Genomic DNA, 21,147 nt, shown 5'->3' on the forward strand with positions numbered 1-21,147 from the left:
CAATGCTGCGGGCTGTTCCTTTGCACCCTCCGTCACACACACACACACGGAAATCTTGGAAGCCGTGTGCCGTACATGTGCACAATCGCATAGATCTGCTACGAACTTCCCTCTTTGGTTGGCATGTGTGGCCGTATGTCGAGCTTTTTCATGTGTGCAACCTGACAGCTACACATGGCTGCCACCGAGCAAAAAAGAAAAACGACCTACTGCTTGTTACATGGGAACAAAACACCTTTTCTTTCCAGCATCTACTCTGCAGCGAGACGACACTAAATTAACGAGCCAAAGTAACTCCCATCTTGTTCAATTGTGGAGTCATGTAGATGGGACAAATTTGACTGCACTACCTAACATGAATATTCAAATGCCGCAATTACCCAAGCAGAGTCATGCGGACTCCATGCTAATTGTGATCTTGTTGGTAAACACGCCGAGCCGACAATCAAATGGGCAGATGTTCGCCTGGCCCAGGAATCACTATGAACATTTTAATCAGTTTAATAACACGCTTCAGATTTCTGCTGAATTATGTGTCTTCAAGTTTTCAGACTCCGGGACCTTGATTCAATATTTAACCAGTTTTAACCTTAATCTCTCTTTCCCATCTGTCCACCACTGAACACCCAAAGCACTCACTGGTTAGATGACAAGCCTTTCTTACACCTATTTGAAGAAGCATAACAGCTTATAGCGCATCTGCCTCTCTGAAATTTGGTTTTCGGTTCGATTCTTGATGAACTCATGACTTCCCCAAAGTCTTCATCGTCCACTGTGATAGGTAATTGTAAGCCCATCAATGTAACTGACACCAAGTTAACCCAATAACACAGTTAAAGGCCTCATTTACAAGTGAAGGATGAAATGAAATAAAGAACACCCATAACGCCAGTGTTCGTCTCCCTTTGACAGAAACTAGCAAAATCAATTATTATTCTCACAAACACACTCACTGAGCTCGACAAGGCGGGAACTATTGCAACCGCGGCGCAAGAATAACCCTCTATCTATCCAAGTGTGGCTCAGCTACAGAAACAATGGTTTAAAGTGAACATTAGCACATGTTTTAAGCAGGTGCTACACTCTGAATGTGTTGGACCGTGCATACACTGCAGAACCGCGCGCTGCACAATTCATGAGACATCTTGACGTTAGCACACTTTGCAGCAGGGCTTGGAGGTGGGGAATATTCCAATACAAATGTAATTTTTATGACTTGTTTTGCCATTACCTGAATATTGTATATGTGTACATGCCAGACAATGCATAGCCACATACAGCCAGTAGTTCTTTACATGTATGCGTGCCAAGGACCACAGCTGCAGCTCCCAAGTCTGACGTAACCCTCCAACACTTTAATATTTAATTGAAGTGCTTTGAAATTAAAAGGCACAAGGAGGAGAGGTAGAAGGAGAGAAGAAAAGGACCCTGGAGATGCAGTGTACTAGATAAACCACTACAATCAAGAGCATTGCTTCCTTAATTACAAATAAATGGATGGATTATTTCAAGAGGAGGAAAAGTCATTGAGTAGGATTATCAGGGATTGAAGTTAACATTATCCCTATTAACAACTCATAAGTACAACAGTCATGAGCCACATCAAAAATATTAAAAGATTACAATGTGTGTAAACGCTAACCTAACTCTCCAAAGCAGAACAGTGACCCCCTCTGGTTGCTTGTAGGTTGTACAAGGAAAACATGACGTCACACCTAGAAAGAGCTGGATGGTTTTCAGATGCCCCAGGGGATTTTCAGGTGTTAATTACGACTTCTTTGACGAGTGAAACAACCAACCAATAGGTTTTAATGAATGCCCATTTTTCCCAACCTACTTTTTAAGTGTAGTATCTTATTTCTTTCACTTCCTTTTTGAGCTATATTCGTGGTCGGCATGTCAGGAGTGTCTATTATGTGACCTATTATGCATGTTTTGGGTAAGGTTTAGGAGGGTCAGGAGGAAACCACCCAAATACAGGGAAAATGAGCAAACACAGCATGAGAAATTGAACACAAGTTTTCCTCGCATTGTTGCCACCTTTTTTTGACACTTCTTTTCATGGCTCTTATCTGGCGCTTTTGCCACTTTTTCATCACTTTTTCGTCACTTTTTTCTGTTGCTCTTCTCTTGCTCTTTTGTGGCTTTATCGTTGCATATTCATTGCTGTTTGGTTCACTTTTGGGTTGCGTTTTTGTCACTTTTCTGTTGCTCTTTTGTAGCATTTTTGTTGCTTTTTCACACGTTTTTGTCACTTTGTCATTGTCATGTTATTGTCGCTCTTTTATTGCGTTTTCATCCTCATTCTCGGCTCAATTTTGTCGCCATTTTGACACTTTTTTTCCCTCAAGAAGCTTTTAGTTGTAAGTAAATCCAAACTGGAGAAAAAGTCCTCTGTTAAGGTGGGGTTTAAGAGGTTAAAGTAGGGTTGCATTGAAACCTAAACATACCGTTAACCCATTTTTCAAGAGCAAAAAGCCAACCTTCAAATCCATATCCCTCTTCATATACTCCTCAATTTGTCCCACATACGGAGCCTATACATTACACCGATCACGGGACGTGTGACATGATGCGTCCCGAGTGTGCCGGGGCCCATGTTGGAGCTGACACGCTGCTGGCAGGTGATTAGCACTGAGTCACTGCCCCCAACACACATCAGCGCACAAAGGCTGCCCTCATTCATACATAATTATGATAGGCACTGGTGTCCTTCACATGTCCGCAGGCTGCTCCACACATGTATATGAGGAACAGGCAAACTCTGTAATAATAGGCTGGGCTCGCATTATGTCAAAATTTCAGATGAAGGGCATGAGTCAGTGTTTTCTAATATAATGCCCTTTTAATTTGTGCCAAAACTTTCTATTGTATTCCTTTCATGGTGATTGGTCCAGTATTGATAGATATATTAACCATAAACCAGGTCAAAACAGAAATGACTGAAATGACAGTTCGGGAAAATTCTCCCCACCACCTCAATTGAAATCTCTGCGCTCTGTTGAATGTAATAAAGTCACGTGAGCTCGGCCTTTTAGCAAATTGAGTCATTTTAATTACTTTCCAGTGCGTGGCGGAGGGCTGTGTGGGTTTAGGATCGAGAGTTGGCTCACATAGGAGCAGGTGACAGGGCGCTGGGGCTAATGATTCTGTCAGTCAATACGCGGGCTGCTCTGTCACCGCGGTCCTCCTCCATCTCGCCAGGGCTGTCAATCTAACTGGCCTACCTTAGACACGGGAGATAGCAGAAAACTTTCACACTTAATATTGTGAAGCTGTGTCCGGGTCACATGGTATTTTTTTTTTTAGATTTTTGTTCCTGCATTTTTATGGAAATGGATATTATTCTGAGATATGACAGTATGACCGACAAAACACAACACATTCCCCTTATTAATAAAGCCCAGGCCATGCTATATTCAGGTTGTACAATTACATCCTTAGCCTTGATATATTAGTAGCATAACTTAAAGGGACTATACAGAGTTTAAAAATGTTAAGTATTTTCATTCTTGTCATTTCAGCCATGTCCTAATGTGTAGAATGAGCCCAGACCTATTCACCTCTAAAATCCTGCACTGTCACTCAAAAAGGTGTGACTTCGAGTCCGAAGTGCCGTCATGCACCAACTTGCATCTCGTCTCTTTAAAATAACATATTGTCTTAATAATATGCGTATGTTTAACTATATGATAAAATGCAGTTATCTTTTACGTCCACCAGAGTGCGCACTTCCTCCTTACCAGCCTCAGAGCAAAACAAAAGCTGTCAAAAAAGTCTATTTTTCATGACTTTACAATGATTGCTTGGATTCTCCTGACAATAGGCTGACAAAAAAACGAAGATTGCGTGGGGAAAAGTAGAGAGCGTGTGTTACTTTGCGCATAGAGCTGTATGAAACAGAAGAGGACTGAATCACAATATCACTATTTCTCCAAATTGGCAGATTATCACAAGGTCAAATCACAAATTGAATATATTCTTGTAAAGTTCTGGGCCCTATCTTTAGCGGTTACAAAGGTACTGTAGTGAGAGTATAAAATGTGTTTGCAAGATGTTTAAATGTAAAAGTATATATATATATATATATAAGAAAAATGCATTAATAAATACACAATTGATTAAATGAGACAGGCAGATCACAAACGCCCATCTTTTCTATCCAATTCCCTTCCATGAATGAAAACTTAAGACTAGTTATCATCCATAAAGCTCCCGTAAACCAATTCAAGGAAATCCCTAATCGCTCGTCCAAGGTTTTTTTGCTTTTTCTGCCCGTATTACAGTAACAGGATTGTAAAAAGTATCCGCCTCAAGCCATCCTCCAGTCGCCAATAGATTGGTGGGGTTAGCATTAATCTGCAAAGCCTTATGTTGTATTTGCATAATTAACATAAATCATCGCAGGGATGTTCTTGTCCACGGTGGAGACTCAAAGCGGTTGTCTGAAAATGGCTCAATGCTTGGAAGTTATTATATGCATGTTTTATGTTATATGTTACATTTCTAATATTTTACTCCAACATTAACGTATTTCTCAAACTGAGCTCCAACAGATTTCCTTTACCAGCTTTCGATCCCTATACATCGAATGTACATTTCACACATTTCTTCCATGAGCTGCATTTGTTGGATACAGAGAACTTGAGGACAAAAATGCTCACTGTCGCTCCTGACGATGCAACAAGATCAAATTCATGTTCGTCACATTACCGGAGAATATCATTTTATGGCTAATCCATGTATTTGCATCTTTACTAATCTCTAAATTAAATGCTGCCTGTAAATGGCCTGAATTAGATTAAGCGCCAGCTCAGTGACAGTTGGCGCTGTGTTACAAGAATATAATGGAATTTGAGCGAGAACAGTCTGTGCCTCCTGCTGGTTATAATCTGTTATTGTTGTAAAGCCTGGATAACTTTGAATTTGTGCTACATCCAGTGGGTTATTTAAGGACAGCGCAGATTTAAAAGTCAAAGGAGAGATTTAAAAGCAATTAAAAGGACATTATCGCAAAAGAACAGAGCATTTTGTCATGTGCTGTTTTCATGTTTATTGGCGTACTTAAAACGCACTTACTTTCCTAACCTCCTTTATCTCCCGAGCCTCGTTCCTACACTGGGGCCACTCTCGCAGCTGCATGACCTGATAAAGTCAAGTAGACGGTACGGGGCTGGGAACAAAATGAGCTTGAACAGTGCGAAGAGGAGAAAGTGGGTGAGCAAAGCAGAAAGTGGGTGTGAACGATTGCATTGATGAGGTTTCCGGAGAGCAGACACCTGACAGCTGGCGGACGGGCAGCAGAGTACAGCTCGGATTCACCGTGGGGTTCGTATCACTGTAGAACACCAGATGGTCCGACCTGATCTGTCCATTTCACTTACCAAAACAATAGCCCGCTTAATACCTGGACTAGATCAGATACGATAACAACAACTCAACGCTGGTTAACATCAGTCAAAACTATTAGGTACAATAAAAAGTGACTTGAGCAATAGGTTGCGTTCATGTTTTAGAGTGTGATGATGTCATAATGTCAGGTGGAGGGCAGAGGCCAATACAACTCTATGGGAGAAATACAGTCTCCAGAACGAAAATTGTCAAATGTTTTTCCTCATCAGTATTTGACAGTGACTGGATTCACAAACCCACTATATTATTTCTATGTGATGACCAACATCACGCTCATGTTTTTGAATATTGTCTCCCACTTTTGGCTGCCTTTATGAGGAAATAATTAGATATTAGTTCATATGTGCCGAGAGAGAAGACAATGAACTTTGATACAGTTTTTGTTTCATGTGGATTCTCCCAGTGATGACTGAGATATTTGCCAAAAACTAAGAAAAAAAATCTCCAGATTGCCCGTTACCACCATAAAACTTTCAGTTACCCTCCACCTCAATTTTAAACTGTGGGCTCTTTAGAATGGTGTGATGTCACGTAAATGCAACCTATTGCCTGTAGTTAGTGCCTGTTGTCACACAATATTTTCCGGTCTCTATGACATTTCCGTTCATACTATATCGCTCTGTCAAAACTTGCACTCAAATACACTTCACTAGGCATTGCTAAAGTTACTCTTAGAATTAACATGGTACTGCCTTCTAGACAGTAGATAAGTGAAAGGTCTGATGCTACTTTACACTGAAAAAGTTGGGTGAAAAGGGTTCAGTAGACTTGACTTTCTTTCTCATTGTTTCTCAAGATTATTTGAATTTCAGAGTTTCGCTTGATTACGTTACTGAAAGAAGCAAGGTTTCTGTAGCCCAACACCACCCTCTAGCGTTCTATGTCCATTACTACCACTAAAGACATCACAAATCAGCACTGGGTTCATGGACAGCTCCTAAAACCAAAGACACTTACAGCAAATACAAGGCTATGCAAATACCAATCGTAACTTTGAATGAAACAGAGCAAAATTAAAACATGTCTTTAATGTAATATATGTTGGCTTTTATTGCTTGTCTCCAGGTAATTTATTGGCAATCTGTCAAGAACAACACAGCATTCGAGCAGCCCCCGAACAGTATGGATTGATGTCTGGTTATAAAAAGGCATCTATCATGTGGACAGAGTGAAATTGAAGCTTTAGCGGTGTGCGTGTGCGCACCCGTGTGTGTGTGGGTGGTCGCTGGGGCTGCAGACCTGATGTGCTGCAGTATTATGAAACAATAAAATAAAGCTGGCTGATTCACTCGGACATAAAAGCAGGAGTTTTGTTGGGGTCCTCTTGACGCGACCTATCATTTGTGCCTCACTTTTTGGCGCTGCTTCGAGAAAACAGGAATTGGTCACGTCACCATTTTCTTACAGATGATAAGAAGTCTATTAAGGCTGCTCTGTAAACAAGCAATTAACAACAGATAAACAGCAAACCGTGCAGTTGGGTTGAAAGATTGCCAGCCTACTGTGTCTTTATTGACACAGTAGATTAAGTTCAGGGTACAATTCAATTCTAAATCTGTCATTACCGGTCCTGTGGGAAAAATAGTAAATAATAGGCTTTTGACAAAATAAAAGTTGTTGTATTATAAAATGCTAGTATGTGTATTATGTGTGTAGACAGATCACTTCACACCAGCATACGTCCATAGATTTGTGCCTATATGTCGCTTTGTCATGACTGACGCTACAGGTGCAAAGGTCACCAATTCAATCACTTTAGGCATGGTTACCACGTCAAATTCTCTAAAGAATATGTGGCTCATCCCCCACAACTGTGCATGAACTGTGAACCGCTTCACTGAATATATATCGCTTGGGTCGACAGAAATGAAAGCGTTAGAAATTCTAAGAAGGTGGAGCTGTCAGGTTCAGTAAACGCATCGCTTTACTCCAAGGGCAAAACCAGCAAATATGGCAGCGAGAAGAAAAACTGAACCAAGAGAGTTAAGATAATAGAGAAGATTTCGCACGCACTGCTATGATCAATCACTGAAAACAAAAAGGTCAGGAAGTGATTGGAGAGGAGCGGCCGGTCGGAGAGAATCTACTGTATCAGCAACTCAAGCCACAAACCAACATCTGTTTTTCATCCTTCCCTCGTTCCTCTCACACTCTCCTCTATCTGCCTTGACCTTAAGGTCCTGTGTACGCACATACACAGTCTTTACTCTCCCCCCTCAGTAATGATGATCTGCCACTGTCAGCAGCTCTGAGGCACTGAGCTAAGCATTTCCTGGTCATCCCCAAGGATCTTTAACATCAACCATGACACAACCTGGTTTACTGTTATACCACTGTGGGCAGCATATATCACAATAGGACAAGCTGACGACTTTATACACACTCTGGACAAATCGCCTCTTTTTTACCCAAGTCCCGGTCACTATTGTTGCACACCTTGTATGAAGGTAATTTCCCAAGACCAGTAATGGCTATTTGCAGAACGGGCACATTGTGTGACTGCATTCTGAATAAACAATAAACACAACATATGAGTCACAGTGATATTTCAATGCCTCATTTTCAGTTTAGTCCTAACCCAAGAGGGGACCCTAATGTACATGTTTTAAAGCTGATTTCAGTGTTTCAGAGGAGAAAAAAAATGACACAGCCATGGGGAGAACATGCAAACTCCACCCACAAAGACTCCACCTGGCCTTGAGAGTGCAAGAGTGCTCACCACCACACTACCATGCCACCCACATGGCATTTGGTACAAAAGTAACAGACTCCAGTTGATAAAATTGAAGATTTAGAGTTTCACTGACAATGTACAATGCAGTAAACTTCTTTTCAGCTGGACGTCCCCTCAGGAGGCTCTGAACAGAATGTTTCAAGCGTATTTGAAATTCTGACGACAGCATCTCCACTCCACGCATCTGACCTTTGTGTCTGCAAGAATCCAAATCAAATAGTCTCTTTTGGCGTTAAAGCGTTTCTTTGTAAAACCTCAATGGTACTCTCAGAGCTGTCTCCAGATTTAACCTGCCTGTTGACTCTGGTCTTACAGATTAGTGGAAAAGTGTACACACTCTTGCTACTCATCCAGCAGCAGAAGGCAACTTCAGTGCTGAATTATAATGACCGGAACATCAAATCCCTGGGATTTACTGTGGTCTGGTTAAATGAAGGGAGGACGCGCTGAATAAGAATGGCTGATTTCAATGCTCAGTGTGAGCTGTTAGAGATGTGTGGGAGAGTGTGAATATGTCGGGCCAAATCCTCCTGTATTTACTCTGTGCTCCACATGAAGAGGATGGATGTGAGGCTGCATCCCGAGAAATGTACCTGAATCACACTGCCCTCTTCTGGACAGGAAAAGATAAGTACAGTATATAAACTATTTGCTCATAAAGCCCAACCAAGACTAAAGCTGGATCAAAATGAATCAAAAGCTCAGGGAAACACCCAATGTATGCAGTGATACGCACTTGCAAACAAGGCATAACAAGACAATTATTATCCAACAAATAACATACACACATTTTTGAGAATAACATGACACTTAATAAACATGCTCAAGTGTTTACAACTGCATTCTTCTGACGACAACTCCAGATTGAACCCCATAATTACAAAGAGATATCCAAAGACTTGTGCCCTTGTTGTTGTTTTTTTTACATGACACAACAGGGAAACAGCAGAAAGTGATTTAATAAATAAGGTTGCCTTACTGGAGTGCTGCCGTCTGACAGGGTGGTCATGCTGATGGACATGCTCATCTTGTCTGAGGAGGACAGTGACGGAGGGGACGGGCTTCTCTTCTCCACCTCCTGTCTCTGGAGGAAGTCACGCCAGGCTCTCTGAATACTGCACAAAAAAGGATTAAGAAAAGTTTTCAGACCTCCTATAATTGTTTTTATTTTATTATGTGGCTGCCTCGCACTAAAAGCATAGCGATTTCTCCTTCTATTTTTCAATGGTAACAATATAACTAGTTACCGTGACAGTGTTGCTTATAAGCTCAACCCTGTAGAGAATTGGGATGTCAGAAATGCAAAAGAAAAGTAAGCAATGACTTAGGACCACAACTAACAATTGTTTTAAACCAAAAAAATGAGGTTTATAAGCAACAACTGTCATTTTCTCTGTGAATTAAATATTCAAAATTCAACTTCCACAAAATAACATATGAGTCAAAGGGGTTTGAATACTTCTCCATCTGTACATATACAATAATATGCACATTTACATAAGGTAAATATTTGTGGTATACATATACTCACACCAACGCCTTGGTCTCCATGGGCTGCAGATTCATGTTGTTGTCCAAGTCCATAGTCAGGTGATCACTGCGTCATTGAAGCAAAGATGGAGAAAAGGGTCATTGAAAGGACACATATGCTCACCAATGCACAAGAGCAATCAGTGTGGGTTATCAGCAATTAAACAGCTTGGCCCCATCTCCAGGGAATTGGATTTTACAGCACACACAAGGCCAGGTGCTGCGAGCATTCCCGCGCTATGGCATTGTGTAGATTTGAAACACACCTTTGCAGCTGGATATGGCCACTGTCCACCTGCTCCAAACCACTCTGGAGAGTCTTCAGCTGCTCCTATGGGAGACACAGACAAAAGATGCACAGGTATAACATGGTTGTCTTTTATCCCATGGTGAGTGGCAAATTTACTTAAACGTGTGTGAGTCAAATGTCCTTACACTGATTGATAGCAATTACGCATTTTACGCACTTTGAACAAATCTCTGTGCCCTTGCCTGTCCCTTTAAGTGCACTTTAAGTACTTTCAGGCCAACATTGTGAATAAGAATTTGTTTGCAATGTTTAAAAATGTGGCTGCTCATATGTGTTTACAGCCAATATCAGCACCAATCGCATGTTTTACGCATTCACTCAGAGAAGTGTGTCCAAAGATACAATAACACTGGTAAGAGCTGGGACTGAACCACCACACATTTACGTAGTTGTATATGATCACTGCTCCAGCCTCTGAACTACATTGGCCCCTGTCCAACTATATACAGTATATATATATATACTGTACATGGATTGCCCTAACTTGTTTTATCATGCAAATCTATTCTGTCATTACACAATATGACACTGAATGCACATTGGCCTATGGCTGGATCATAGTTTTGAAATGAATATCAGCCAGAGGCAGTGTACCCACTGTTTGAAAATTGTACTCAACACAGCAGAAAACGCTGTGTATAAAATATCGCTCTTTGACTGCATGTGCTGTCGTGAGCGAGTAAATAATGATAAAGAAAAAAAAAAAGTTGCAAAGCTGTTGAAACACATTCAGATCCTGGTGTATATATCTGAATATATGTGTACAAGTATGAGGGAATGCTGATCAGTGTGATTGAGAGTGCTGAGCTCAGGGCTCCACACAGTCAGTGGCAGATTATTGGCATGGGCTGTGTTCCCCCTGAAGTTAGCAAAGTAAACCTCGCCACAAACTCCAGCCAGTTCTGCTGCAGCAGCGTTTTCCAGGCATTAGGCGCAGGCACTGAAGGAGGGAGTTAAAACGTGAAGGAAAACTAAAGGGGTGAGCCAAGATACAAGACTTAACTGAAAGTCATGAACCGTAGTGCAGTTGTTAAATATTAGCTGCTTACAGGCTGGACAGAGGCTCATTGCAATACTATTAGCAAGCAAAATATAATTAAACACACTAGCAATCTAGTCTAATCTGTTATGTACAATGACAAGACACTGTATTACCAGTTGTAGAGATGAATATATCAGGGGAATATTTTTTCATTTGTACACACTAATGGAATCACGAAAAAGAACAGGCTAAGGGGCAAAGCTAACTGTGGGCTAGCGCCACTTAAACAGTATTCGCAGCATTATGTGCATTGTGTAATTGAATGTACAATATCCCTCTCTCCCTTTGTCTTTTCTGTCAGCATAGTGTTTACTCTCACGGTCAATTAATGAGTAAAAAACGCAACATGCAACGACATCTGCAGTGGCGCTTATGGCCTCTAGGGGCATGAGTTACTTACTTAGTAGTGCTTAAAGATTATTTTGTTTGAGTAGGTGAATACTGACAGAGCCCTTTAAGCCTGAACAGTTAACATTATTATGAAACAACATAAATTATATATTGTTAAATGTATCAGAAGGAAAGGGAAGTGGCAGAAGACAACAGAGTAAGTTGAGTTTTGCCATTTCCATCACCCACATGATTATGATGCCCACAAAGCTCCAAAGCCTTATTCCTGACTCTAATACCCTTCCATTGTGGTGGTTCTCTCAGTACCGGCTGCTCGCTCCCCTTCGCTCCATGTTTAATAGTGCTGCGTAATGAGGACAGGCCTTCCTCTACATAATTGAGCAGACTAATTCAATTACAAGGGAGCAACAAAGTTTAAGTGGAGCAGTTCTTCCTGATGAGCACATGGGGTCACATCAGGCCATCGAGCAACTTCAGTCCGTGCACACCCGGGTTTTATTGGAGCTTTTACAAGGCGTCTTTGTGCACGTGCATAGAATTTACTGTATATCCTTTCTATTAAGAAGCTACAACCACGCTAACATATGGCACCACTTACATATACAGCGAGTATTATATGGGCATTGATGATTATTTCATTTTTTTATGAACCCACCGGTGCAAATGTATGCTTTAATGTTGCTAATAAATACTACTGCATTATGTATAGTAATGTACAAAAGGACTAAGAGGTGTAGTCTTTTGTAAACATGATCTATCTGTGCCACCAAACATACAGTAAAAAAAAATGCTGAATTTAAATAATGATTTTACTAATTAATTATAATGGTAATTTATTTATAATTACAAAAATATATATATATATATATTGTTCTTAAAGTGCATATGACACATTAGACAGAATTTTTGCTATAACATAGTGATTATATTTAAGGTTTTGCTAAAGATTGCTTTCTTTAGTTTGGCCATTTTTGTGATTTTCACAAAATGGAGTTTCACTTCACTTTGGACACCGACAGGAAGTGACATCGAGGAAGGTTAACAATTTTAAACTGTTGTTGTGCAACCAAGTTATTTTAATAGGAAATGAGTCAAACTGCGATGGAATGTTACCTTCTTCTATGTCACTTCCTGTCATAACTTAAAAATTCAAATAAAAATAACTTATCATTACCAACATTTCTTCATTAAAATTGCTGCCTCACTGAAGTAAAATGATAGCTATGCAACTGATGTTATCCATCTAAATAAGTCATATTTTCAAAAGCATTAAAACCTGTCTTAAGAACTTTAAACCCATCCACTGCGATTCGTGCAATAAATCAGAAATCTCAAGCTCTATGCTTTGGATTACCAGATCCTACATACAAGACTTTACCCACTTTGGCAACACAGCCTCATTTTATTTTTGTAGTGCCATTTTTAATCAGTTCTGAAAACATTTGAAAACAGTAATGTGAATGCTACATGCCCTGCCTTTAGTAAGGACATAAACAAGAGCTTCAGCGCTCTATATGCCGTTTTTTGCACATCAAGTGACTTCAAGAGTTTCAGAATACCACTAGCAGCTAAATGGGACAAAACAGGCCTAAATCTGTACAAAATCATGTCATGTCAACAATAAGAAAATACAGCTAAATATGCAGATAATCACTGCTATAGTCTTATTCTCAAAATAATACTGTAGCTCTGTCTGTATATATAAATTCTTTAAGAAATAACAAACTCCCCTAAAATACCATGTCCCCACTTACACAAACTTTGTAATTATCAGAATTCACAACATTCAGTTATTGCATTTTTATGACTTTACCAAAGCTAAAGTGCCCTTTACACTGATAATAAATACAGCAGCATATTTATGTGACTTTTATGGATGAACTGCTCTTAATAAATGCTTCTCACATTCAAAATATCTAGTTTATTTGGCTGTTAGCCCAGTCGCACGGTGGCTGGCAATGTTTTTCTCATTACGACAACTCCCTAAAGGAACAAGCAGCTCATTAGAAAGAATCAGAGCCTTTGACGCGTGTTCAGTGGCAACTTTTCTTCACTTTGTCTCTCCTCGACTTCTTTATTCCCTGTTAAAAATCCTAAACAGCACATTGTGTCTACAGAGTCTGGGTTAGGATTCACAGTGCATCTGCCAAATGTTGTATTAGCTAAGCATCAACTGTTTTCATTTCCCGCACAAACTGATCTGGCCATTTGAATCCGGGCATACAGCTCCTCTGGGTAACGTTTGAAGAAATTTCAAGTGGAAGTAGACTGATAACTCATCCTCAAATTGCCCCTTGAGAGACAAATAAAGTCAAACTCAACAGAGCAGATCCGTCGTTCAATCACTCCAGCACAGACACACTCTGTTTCAGACGTTTTAACTTAGTTTGGGGAAGTTATAAAAGTCACTACGGCGCAGAGAAAAGATTTGTGTTGTCAAAGAGATTAAGGAATGACTGAGCGCTGGCGTCTAGAAGAGCAGAAGGGGAAATGCTTGCATGTCTAAGGCTCTGTCTGGACAATTAAGTCTGCATAGGAATCTGGATTTGTTACATTTGAACTGCAAGTTTATATCAAGTCATGCAATAGTGAACCCAAAGCGGATAATGCAATCCCTACTTCGACTTGAAGCAGAGAAGACATTGTGTCCTTGGGCACAAATTGAAAGTATGACCATCACTGGGAAAACCAGGTATTGTGTGGTCTGTGTGTACTTTATGTACCCAAACAACCCATCAGTATCCTATTGCACTACTTTTCTTTAACAAATTCCCAACCGATTCCACAGCAGCACATATTTCACTGCTATCGAATCTATCAACTACAGCAGGGGCAGGCAGTGACACACTGGAGATTATTTTGCACAGAACAGAACTGTAAAAACCTGAAAATACAGACATATTGTTAACATCATTATGAGCTGGGGGAAGACTTTCAAAGCCCCCGTTTGTGTCGATATAAGTAAGTAAGTAAGTGTTTTATTTGTCATTGCACAAGCGTACAACAAAATAGTGTTCAGGTGTTAGTCCTGAGCCTTTGCGACTGAGCCGCATGCTGGTCAACCTGACCAGCATGTTTTTGGAGGTAAAGGAAACCGTAGCACCCCTGTTTCAGAGCGTAGTGTCCTGCACTGGACAGATCCACCTCCTTCCTCCTGCGCAGCTCACTCCACAACAGTCTTTCACCATCTCCTGGGAAGAGCTTGGCAGTTCATCTGTTTTATTCCTCACTGAACGTCCATTAGCCAGAACAATAGAAGGCATGTGTGGCTTAGCTGTGAGTCTCGCCCGGATACCACCTCGTTTGTCCCTTTTTTGTTTCCTGCATTTCCTCTTGTGACGTCTCCACTGTGCTGCAAGTGTGGCCGGCTCTTGGTGCCTCTTCATTGTCTCAGAAGAAGAAATTTGTAGGTCTCAAATGGGTTTAGCTGATATATGATGTTTAACACTAGTAAGTGGTGCTTCGTGCTGCGTACCACTGACTAACATTGTATGAGTTCTTGGATTTATCATTCAAAAACATCACCTAAAATCTTAACAGCAATACCCAAAACTGACCCAGTAAAAACTCCAGGTTTGCATAATTTAGTGGAAGGGTGGACAGGAAATCTATAGTCATTTTGGGCGATGGCAGTGCCAAGCAGACCAGTATTGATTGTGTGGGAGCATGTGTTGGTAAATTTATAGTAGATTCAAAAGAGAGAAGCCAGCAGAAAGACACCAGCCAGGACACAACGTAAAGTTAGCGCTGTGCCTCAACCGCAATGCACGGCTGACACTTTAACATTCCAAGAAAGTAAAGAAACTACATAAAAGAAATTGCATTTGACCAAAGTAACAGAATTATACGAGCCGCTTCAGCAGAGTATCTAAAAATGTCCAGAAGCACCGCGGTTCCTAGAAGAAATACAACAAGCTACTGGCCAGTAACACAGTAATTATCTGTATACTATAGTACTGTTGTGGTGTAGGGTTTATAAAACAAAACGCTACAACAATAATATCGCCCAACTTTCTTTTCAACAATTAGACCATCAAGTAAAGTCCAATGAAAAAGGTAAAATGTATGGTTGTGTTTTAACTATAAAATTTCCCTTTGCCAGCTCTTTGTAAAGCTTAATTTTGATCTTTTCTAACAATGATAAAATACAGGACACATACTAGACTTTACCTAAAAAAATGCACTGACTGCTACATAATGAAATACATTACGAACCAACCAAAACAAAGGCATGGCCTCCTTGGTGAAGGCAAACAGGTCAAAGGTCTATTATGGGGCCCATTAGAGTAGCATTAGCAGTGTCAGGTCAGTAATGCACGGTGCCTTCAGGCTGCAGCTGTAGATCATATCCTATAGTGTCTTAGCTCTGCCCATGTACGCTGTGAGGATATTGATATGCCGAACATGATCCGTGTATTAAAAACTGCCTCCTGCCCTTTATTTTCACCACAACTGCACTCCCGGGCCCTGATATAATCTCTGGCTTTTATACGCCTTATTGTTTTTATATCGTTTTCACGCTGTTATTGATGTTTGTCATGTCCTCTACGTGTGGCCCATACGGCTCCGCATTGTTGATGGAACGTTTTAGAAGCAAAGGCACATTCACTTTAGAAATATAAGTGCAATTGAAACTCAATACAATATTAGCTATAAATTTGTGTGTGACGACAAGTCTATGCCCTCCGAGATAGTCCTTAAACTACTCTGGCTACGGCAGAAGTTTACCGCCACCAAATGTGCAGAATGAACAAGAGCTTTGCATATCCATCTATCTAAAAGTGTGTGTCTATCGTAGCTTTTTGCGTCAAACTTACTGTATCTAGCTATCCCTGGAGTGTAAAAATACTCTAAAGCTTATAATATGTAACATGTTCAATTGATTCGAGTAGAACTGCGGACGTTTTATTGTTTAGACCTCAAAACAAATACTCTCTCAAGTCATCAAGTGAGCTGAAGAGCAAACAGGACAGGAGTGAAGTGAGTGGCTGTGAAATTGACTTACATGGTCGAGCTCGCAGCTACAATGGACAGGGGACACATTAAGGTGGGGCATTTTGCGCTAGACCAAAATGATATAGCTTAAAGTGGTCAGGGGAGATAAAGTATAGGCCCTGGGTTGGCTGTGGGGAAGGAAGGAGGGATGGAGGGAAGATGAAAAGAACAGGGCTCTGGGCTCTGAAGAAATTAAACTGGACCGATGCCAGGCAGCCACAAAGCCCCGGACGGAGAGCAATGGGCTGCCTTCGTACCCGCTGTACATGTGCCGTAAATCTCTCCGTGGCACCACTGGACTTTGCCACACACATGCTAACCCCCACGTGATATAAATAGCCAGCCTTTTCAAATGAGGAAAGAGGTCTGTCGGCCAGGTCCAGCTTATGGTTCCTAAGATATGACTGAAAACCAGGGAGCGGGTCTGCTCTGGAACTGGAAAACTCTGGCCCCGCTCGTGTTAAATCAAAACCTGACAGGGAAGTCCTAAGAAGTCATCAGTGCCATGATTTTTCTCAACTTTTAACCAGGTGAGTTGAGTGTTTTTTAGTGCTTATTTTTGTACTAAACTTTTTACTGAATTAAAATAAATGTCTGCAGGTATTTAATTTTTCATGAGAATAACTTTGAAAACTCTTGAACTGGAAAGATCACACAGAAACCGAGCCATACTCCTTGGTTTCCCCTTGAAATATTTGTTTAGCTTTGCTTGTTTTGCCCTGACTGACTGTCTTCCACAGTGTCTAAGTTCCTGTTCAATACTTGATGAGCTTCCTGATGTGATGCACTGGTGGCTGAATCCTGCCCTCCACTTTGCATCATCCTGCCTCCACTGCTCACTGCAGCCCAGCTGTGTTTGTTTTGCTGATCAACTCAACTAACTGTAAGTGCACAGCTTCCAGAGAACGGCACACCCACATTTTAACTACAATGCCCTACCATCGAACCCAAATTTAGAAGAACTTAGTCACAAAGCGCTTTACATGAGACATTTTTATTTACTCGTACTCGTTGCTCAAGAAGATTACAGTAAAAACACGGCCCTAGAGAGCACACGTTTATGTGAAGAAACCAGTGAGTCAGTGTTTAAGCTGCTCAAGACGTTAGCATGCTACCGGTTAGCATGCTACCGGTTAGCATGTAGCTTCAACAGCTCAGCTCTGCTAGTTGATTGAATCAACGCCAATGGTTGACAGTAGCTACCCAGTAGCATGCTAACGTCTTAGGCAACTTAAACACTGACTCAGACTGAGACTCTGTTGATATGACAAACTGTACAAATCACAGAGACAGGTTTTCTGCTTCCTCTTTGATGTGTTAATTTAGTCTGAGGAGTGAAGCAGATAGCAGTGAAGCAGATAGTAAATCCTGCTATAGCTCGGCAGACAGCATTGCTACGTCTGTGCCACATTTGCTGGTTATATCACATAAACATGTTATCTTCTTGAGCTATGATTACAAGTACATAAAAATGCCACTGTCATCAGTTGTTTTTCATTTTCCTCCTGAGTAAAGATATTGCTACATGTTGTAGTACTGCATAATTCCGCTTCGGTATTAAAAATGGCCACCGGAACAATGCGTGATGTAAGTGGAAACGCATGTATAGACAAATGCATTTTATGTGTATGAATTTACAACAATCTCTGCCAAAATCTACCTTTTGGCTCTCATTAAAAGTTTTATAAGTTCCACGTATTTGCATTGGGTCAGGGTAGCTGGTGTTAAACTACAGACCCTTGGCACTGTTACACACCGAACCGCAGACACACACCTACAACTTCACTGCCAAGTTACTCTTACCTCATTGTTCACTGGACCATTCGTGCTTTCGTGTTCAGTCATAACAGTGTTACTTTGAGACCACAAAAGTCTGAGTCACTTCCAAAATCTGCCATGACGCAACCCCCTAATGACAGTGTCCTTACAGGTTTAACACTGTATTCCACCTGCTATATTACATACTGTACCCTTTCCCTCGCTCACACACAGCAGAGCAGAGCAGGCAGCCGCTATCAGTCAGCCGTTCCCTGGAGTGCTTTGGCCAGCCAGCCGACGCCATCGCTGCCATCCGCCCTGGCTTCCTCATTGCTCTCCTCTGCCACAGGGACACACAACCCGCCGCTGCTCTGAGCGTCTGTGTGTATGGGCAGCATGAGATAGCACTGGCCTCTGTTATCTAGTTTTTCACGGCCACCTGGATGCACTAGATGTGGGTGTATTTGTGAATTCGATTCCAGTGTCCAACGCTATGTCGCCCTCGAATAGCCCTGAAATCAACACCCACTGGTTTCCTATATCCCACACGCCTACCCCGGAGGCTGGCTAATGACCAACAGTGTCACAGACATACAGTAGGAGGGGGCATGTACAAAGCCAAGAAATAAATAGTGCGTGGAGAATGCCTATAGATGACATAGTTAGAGAAGCCTTAAAGGGAACTGTGCACACTAGAAACACACATAATCATATTATGATCACTTTCTTTGTTTTGGCAAATGATAGTAACAGTGAATGGGGTGTGAGAACACAAGAACAGAAGTCAGTAAACCCAGCATTTAGAATTGGGGCACGGCCTATATGCATTTTTGGAGGTTATGAAGGAGGTTGGAAAGGTTGTTTTGATCTCCCAAATAGCCTATGTTTAAAACTGTATTAAAGGTTTCAATAATAGACATACAACTTGACAAACTAGTAAAATAATTTGTAATAGGCCACTTCTTTAGCCTTGAACCAAGTTGCTTTTGGCTCCTAGCATTTAGGCTTTATTGGCCAACACTGTCATTTGTGACTTTGTATTAACCTCTTAATTCCCGCCTTAACCGAGCACATTTTCTCTAGTTCGGTTAAACCCAAATCTAAAAGCTTAATTGACTGGAGAGTTCACAACCTATAGGTGAGTGTGCCACCTTATTTGAAAGCTAAGGCCTACAAATCTGATATAAATTGATTATTTGTTTTCCCTGCGTTGTCGTCACTTTATGATTTTCGCTTTTTTGCCACGTCTTGTCATTCATCGTTTTTTGTGTGTTTTTTTGGCTAATGATCTTTTTTGATCCTATTTGAAGCTTTTAGAGTTGGGTAAAGCCAAAGTGAAGACATTGTAGGCCCTCTTCTTTAAGTAGCAGAATTCAAGAAGGGCCAAGATAAGAAGGGATAATATTTTCAATTACTAGCTTATAAAGCTGGCAATTAAATATGAACAGAAATGCATCCATTCTGACCTTGTTTTCATTCCTCTGTCACATATCAAAACACATTTGTTGCATTATAGTCCTTCAATATCCACAGTGTAGCCTGTCAATTTTAAAGCATTTCTCAACAGTGAATAACACACTTTTCTTCCTGTGTGTATTTCCCCAAAGATGATGTTGTCTTAATACACTTTCGCTATACCCCAGCGACTAAAAGAATTACGCCGGATGTGTGAATGCCCTAACTCAGCCGATATAGCCTCCAGCCCCTCGTGACCCTGAGCGAGGATGGGATGATAAAATATGAATGAATGTACACAACTGCAGTGTGCACTTTATTATTGACTGAATGCTACAAGGACGTGGCGCAGGGAGCCAGAGGATGTTCTCAAAACGACAACTCGACCCAGTGGGTGTTTACACAATTCTGGACCCGGAGCTCCGGGCTGAGTCATACAATCTAATGCTAAAAATAAAATAAAAAATCTCAATGTCAAGACTAATTAGCTGGACCAAATAAACGGCAAGGTATTACGAAGAATTAACTGCAAAAATAGATTGCCTAGTGTATTCAATTTCAATGTAAAGAAACTGACTTGTATGGGTGACTATACATTCCATTCATAGATTCCGCATTGAAGATACAGACGGCAGTAACATGCAACTCAGCGACAATATCAAAGACATCTGTGAGTTGACCTGTGGTAGAGGCTGTAAGAAAGAACTGCTCTGCTGTTCAAGCAACCACACACACCGTCAAATAATGATGATCTCCCATACTGAACAGACTTCGGATTCAAAAAACAACAATCATGCACAGGTGATACATCTGTGCTCCTCTTTCACATACATCCAGCCTCTTATGGAACATACATCGCCCGTGGCACTTTCTGTCCATTCGCCGTGAGCATTTCCCTGTATAGCTTCCATCATCCCCTGGTGAGGCATAATCCGCGCCATAAAGCCTGTCGTTAACATGCCAGAACAAACACACAGTAAAATAGCCCGTTTTTTACAACACTACTCAATACTACCTGTCCTCCGCAGCAACAGAGCGGATCACCACGGCCCCGGCCACTGCGCGGGACGTCCCGAGAGCTGTATATATGCAAAAGCTGAAGGTAAATGTATGCAACAATAAAGCCACTTTTATTGGGCTTTAAAATAAAAGGGGAGGCATTGTTGGCTAATAAGACACTAAAGTTTACTGGGGGAAGTAGTAAAAGACATGCCGACTAAGGGAAACAACCTCCCTTGGGGACTTTTCTGCTCTTTTGAACTTTATTTCACAAGTTTAGCTAAAAATGACTCGCAAGACACGGATTGAACTTTTAAAGCCATTATGCTTTATTTGTTTGTAAAGAAGTGGACATTTTGCTCATTACTCTTCTAAAAATGTATAAAGTATAAAATTATTTATTGTTTAAATTCCACAGTAACAACTATGGCCTGATGTGAGTTGTGAGATGGAGCTAAGACTGTCTATTAGCAGTGTTTGATTGCTGCGTTGGGGTTAATGAAGTAGAAAGGAAAAGGCAGGAGGAAAGCGCACGCGCCTGATTAACGTAAGATGGGCTGA

General features: G+C 41.0%; 1 protein-coding gene across 1 annotated transcript in view; it reads right to left on the minus strand.

Annotated features, from left to right (window-relative positions):
• Positions 1–21,147, minus strand: part of schip1 (schwannomin interacting protein 1) — a 172,104-nt gene that overhangs the window by 113,921 nt on the left and 37,036 nt on the right. The window contains exons 6-8 of the mRNA XM_079556343.1: positions 9,943–10,007; positions 9,678–9,743; positions 9,126–9,261 (exon numbers count right to left, since the gene is read on the minus strand). Of these exons, the coding sequence (XP_079412469.1) occupies positions 9,126–9,261; positions 9,678–9,743; positions 9,943–10,007 (267 nt within the window). The remainder of the gene's footprint in view (positions 1–9,125; positions 9,262–9,677; positions 9,744–9,942; positions 10,008–21,147) is intronic.

Source organism: Gobius niger (genome assembly GCF_951799975.1).
Source record: "Gobius niger genome assembly, chromosome: 1".
Taxonomy (NCBI): domain Eukaryota; kingdom Metazoa; phylum Chordata; class Actinopteri; order Gobiiformes; family Gobiidae; genus Gobius; species Gobius niger.